General features: G+C 44.3%; 1 protein-coding gene across 1 annotated transcript; it reads right to left on the bottom strand.

Annotated features, from left to right (window-relative positions):
• Positions 1-3,516: 3,516 nt before the first annotated feature.
• Positions 3,517-4,434, bottom strand: LOC108800308 (olfactory receptor 10AG1-like). The gene has a single exon (XM_018572284.1). The coding sequence runs from the start codon at positions 4,432-4,434 to the stop codon at positions 3,517-3,519; it is 918 nt and encodes a 305-aa protein (XP_018427786.1).
• Between the last annotated feature and the right edge of the window lie 69 nt (positions 4,435-4,503).

The following is a 4,503-nucleotide window of genomic DNA, read 5'->3' as shown; positions in this document are numbered from 1 at the left end:
ATCCTGATTCTGTGTATGACCCGATTCTGGCTGACATTCTCCTCTGGCTCCTGCTCTTGGCTTGTTCCTGACAATGCTGATTTCCTGGCTCCTGCTCCTGGCTTGTTCCTGACGACGCTGATCTCTGTGTTCCTGACCTGGCTTGGACGACTACCCACTCCGGCTCCTGACTCTAGCTTGTTCCGGCTTAAGATTCTGCTTGCTCCTGTGGACACTGTTCTTAATAAATATTTTTTTTTTTTTTAAATTGACAATTGTTATTGTCTATTTCGCATATATGAGTTACAAAACTTACAACGGTATGTGAGGCATCCAAGATATGAGATATGTTATCAGTCATCACAACACGTATATAGTTACATTTTCAATAGTAAGCCTAAATTTAGATTGTAAGCCCTAACGGGCAGGGCCCTCCTTTTAAGAAACGGGGAACTGGGCTGTTGCGATGCCCTGGGTTGCTGCTTACTAGAGGCCCCGGCTTTGAGATTCCTCTGCGGCCTAGGCACGTTGCTTGGCGGTGAGGCCCAGGAGTCTGTAGACGCCTTCGGGGGAGTATCCGGGAGAGGAATCGGGTCCTCCGGGCTCATGGGGAGATCCTCCACCTCATCTACCAGGTGAGTATGCCCGGGTGATCTTCCTACCACGCTATGAGTGGACGGAGGCCCTTCCGTCTCTCTCCCTTCTCCTGTCCCCGTACTCACTCCGTCCAGCACATGCCGGGAGTGTGCCTCCGCTGTCGACCCCCCACGAGGAGTCCGGTGCTCCGGAAGCGCCATCTTGTGCACCTGGGTCCCCTGTGGGTCTTCCGTGCCAAAGAACGATTTTATCGTCTTTGGCGGTTTTTTTTTCGTTTTTTGCGGCGGCTGTGTTTTAGAGGACCGGCGTGGTCCGTATTTGCCCATTTCGGCAGGGTAAGGTGGCTGTTAGGCTGCTTATGCTGATGGTCCCGGCGGAGCTCCTAGAAAGTGTGGCTGGTTCAGTCGGCCATCAAGCCACGCCCCCCTTAATAAATATTTTAACCAGCACCTTTTGCTTGTCTGGTTTTCATTGTGCTCTGACACCAGCCTGCACCGCATCAGAGGGGCCCGGGGACCACTAACATTTTCTTGCGGCCCACCTATATATTGGTAAAAGAATCCAACAGTAGAAGACGCGTCCTTGAACATGTCAATAATATATAACTAAAAAGCTATAGGGCGATGTGCGGTTTAAACACAAAGGTGATCCAGACTGTTTAAAGTTCTGGATAATTTAATGTAAAATATGAGGCCAATGGAAAGGAGACCTGGATAAGATTCTACTTCAAACTGAAGTGAAGTGGATCTTTAGCTTAAATTCAAAAGCACCTAATGGTTTACCAATAATAACTGTAAGAGGTGGATAAGAGGTGGAAAAAAGTGACGGGATATCTTTAGGCTTAGAGAAGGTGTGCGTGGCAGCGGCTATTTGAAGAAATTATGAATTTGCTAGGATGTTTATGAATGGGATAAAGATGAGGAATTTAATTCAAAATGTCATTTTTTTTAAATGAATAACAATCAAGGATATTGAATTAAAGTGTAAACAGAAGGAAATAAGGAATGGGAAATAAGAGACTTTTTCTGGAGAGAGAGAGAGAGAGAGAGAGAGAGAGAGAGAGAGAGAGAGAGGGAAGTATAGAGAGAAGGAGGTAGAGAGAGAAAAAGAGCTTTACGGAGATGTAACTATAATAGGGGTCTATTCACGAAGCTGCCGAGGGCAGCCGAGTGAATGACCGATCTGAAGTGAAGTGAGCCGAACACTGTTCGGCTATTCACTTCAGGCTGGTACGGCTGATTTCAGCCGTACATCGGCTGAAATAAGCCGTACATCGGCTTGCTTCAAGTGGCTTCGGGTCGGCCGAACATACTCAGCATGTTCGGCCGACCCGAAGTGCAGAAGGAGTTTGACTAACCGATCCAACATCTGGATCGGCTGAGCCGAACCTCCGGCAGGCTTCTCACTGCTGTTCAGGCTATTCTTAAAGATGCCGAACAGCAGTGAGTGAATAGCCGAATGCCGCTCAGCGACATTCGGCTCGGCTGTTCTGCTTGGTCCCTCAGAGGTACCGAGCAGAACAGAAAAAGAGTGAAGAAAGTAAAAAAAAGTAAATAGAAAATGATTGTGCGGAGCTAGCAGTGACAGCTAGCTCCGCCCAATTGTTTCCTATTGTCCGGCGGCTCTGCTGCTGTAAAAAAAAACAGAAAAAAAACCTCTCCCGGGTGCTCTGGGAGCCTCCCGCTTCTGGCCGCCAAGGAGAGAAGCACCGATGTGTCTTTTGTTCCTTATTCTGACATGGAGCGATCTCAGAATAGAGAAAAGTAAAAGACACAGCTGTGTTTCTTTCCTTGGTGGCCGGGAGCAGGAGACTCCTGGGGCGCCAGGGAGAGTTAGCTGTTTGGAGATCAGTGTCCCTGGTTAGCAGGTAACCAGGGACGCTGATCTCTCTGAAAGTGGCCAGAGCCAGCCAGAAGCAGCCAGCCAGCTTCAGCTTTCAGCACCGCTCAGCCGAGCCGATGCATATGCGTTCGGCTCGGCCACGATCGGGAGCTGTACGGGCTATTGTGAATAGCCCGTACAGCACCCCTTCGGTTCTACTGAACCGAAGGGGTCCTGGGGCCGAAGCTAGCCGAAGGATCGGCCGAAGCTACGGCCAGCTCCTTCGGCAGCTTCGTGAATAGACCCCTTAATACTTTAAGGAGTTAATGAAGAAGATTGTATTACTGATATAAGAAATTATGCCATATGCGTCAAAACACACTGAACATAATGACATTGTATACAAAATGATATTATTTGCATGCATGTGTACGCCACGTAAGGAAGTAATTGCGTCAATATGCAAACATGGGGGGGGGGAGAGTGTATAAATACACGCAGTGGCCTCAAATAATTGCCATCGTTAATTGCACAACACAAGGGCACAGACTGAGAAGGCTTTACCCCTGATGAAGCCACAAGTTGTGGGAAAACATGTTGGGTAAACTAATGTAGAGCACTTGACTTGTGGGAACAGTGCAGTGTATACATTTGTGAAAATGATCTGAGAGGAACGTATGAGAGAGAAAAAATGAATAATATTAAACCTTGAAGATAGGAAGACAATTTATATGAAAAGGAAAGAAGGGCATTAAATTGTAGGAAATGCTGAAGTTGTACGTACTACACCGTTCTTATGATTGTTTCAGTGGGTGGGTATATTTGATGTATATACAGAAAAACAAGAGACTAATAAAGTGAAGAATATTTTAATAAAGATCAATACAAATTTTTAGTACATTAGGGGCTTAGCTGCTAAGCCGCCACCAATTTTAGCATTCGTTTTTATTGATTTTTTACATTTGCAGAGAAAAGATATTAGATAATGATGATAATGAAGGAAACATTTCTGTGTATATAGTGTAACATTGATCATCTTAGAGCTAGTTAGCTAGTGAATACCCTGCTTTGCCCAGGTACCTCAGGAAGGGCGACATTACTTTCAGATTTCCCTGCTTTCTACTCTTTGAACATATTAAGACACAAGAACAGTTTTTTCATGGCTTGCAAAACATCTTTGTTTCTTAAACTGTAAACCAAAGGGTTTAACATGGGGACTACAGCAACATAGAGCAAAGACAACATCTTGTCCTGTTCCTTAAACTCGGGCTCTGGGTTTATGTACTGGCTAAGAGATGCCCCAAAGAAAAGGATCACAGTGATAATATGTGAAGAGCACCCGGAGAAGGTCTTCAGTCTACCTGTTGTTGATTTGATCTTCTGTATTGCAAATATAATATGCGAGTAGGATATTAATATGAGTGCGAATGGGATAAAACCAAGGACCAGACTTTCAATAAATATTATTATCTTTATGTGTGTTATATTTCCTATGGACAACTTGAGAATAGCCCTTGCATCACAAAAGAAATGATTGATGGCTTTAATATGGCAGAACGCTAACTGTGACATCAGCAAGGTGTACAGTGCTGCATTTAGGCCATGAACAACCCAGCAAGCTAAAGCCATCAGGGAACATTTCTTGAAGTGCATAATAATAGAATACTGGAGAGGAATACATATGGCAACATAACGATCATAAGCCATGGATGTAAGAAGACAAAACTCTGTAGCTACGCAGAAACTGAACATAAACATTTGTGTGAAACAGCCTGTGAAAGAAATATTGTGGTCACCTGTTAAAAAAATGCACATTAGCTTTGGCAAGATGGCAGACACATAGATAACATCCTGGGCTGCGAGATTGCACAGAAAAAAGTACATGGGAGTGTGAAGATGAGGAACAAGACATATAAGAACAATGATTAGAAGATTTCCACATATTGCCATTAAAAAAAACAGCAACACTCCAACAAACAGGATGTACCATAAATACTCAAGCTCAGGAAAGGCCATGATGTAGAACTCAGGTTTCATCGTAGTATCTGGAGTACAGGTATTCATACTAGGACAAAAGTAAATAGTAAAAGACAAATTTGATGTCAT

Source organism: Nanorana parkeri, unplaced genomic scaffold, assembly GCF_000935625.1.
Source record: "Nanorana parkeri isolate BGI_ZX_2015 unplaced genomic scaffold, ASM93562v1 scaffold1985, whole genome shotgun sequence".
NCBI lineage: Eukaryota > Metazoa > Chordata > Amphibia > Anura > Dicroglossidae > Nanorana > Nanorana parkeri.
This window is presented reverse-complemented; position numbering and strand designations above follow the sequence as displayed.

Bases quoted from the DNA above. Each gene is read 5' to 3' on its own strand.
- LOC108800308 (XM_018572284.1), bottom strand. From the start codon at position 4,434: ATGAAACCTGAGTTCTACATCATGGCCTTTCCTGAGCTTGAGTATTTA.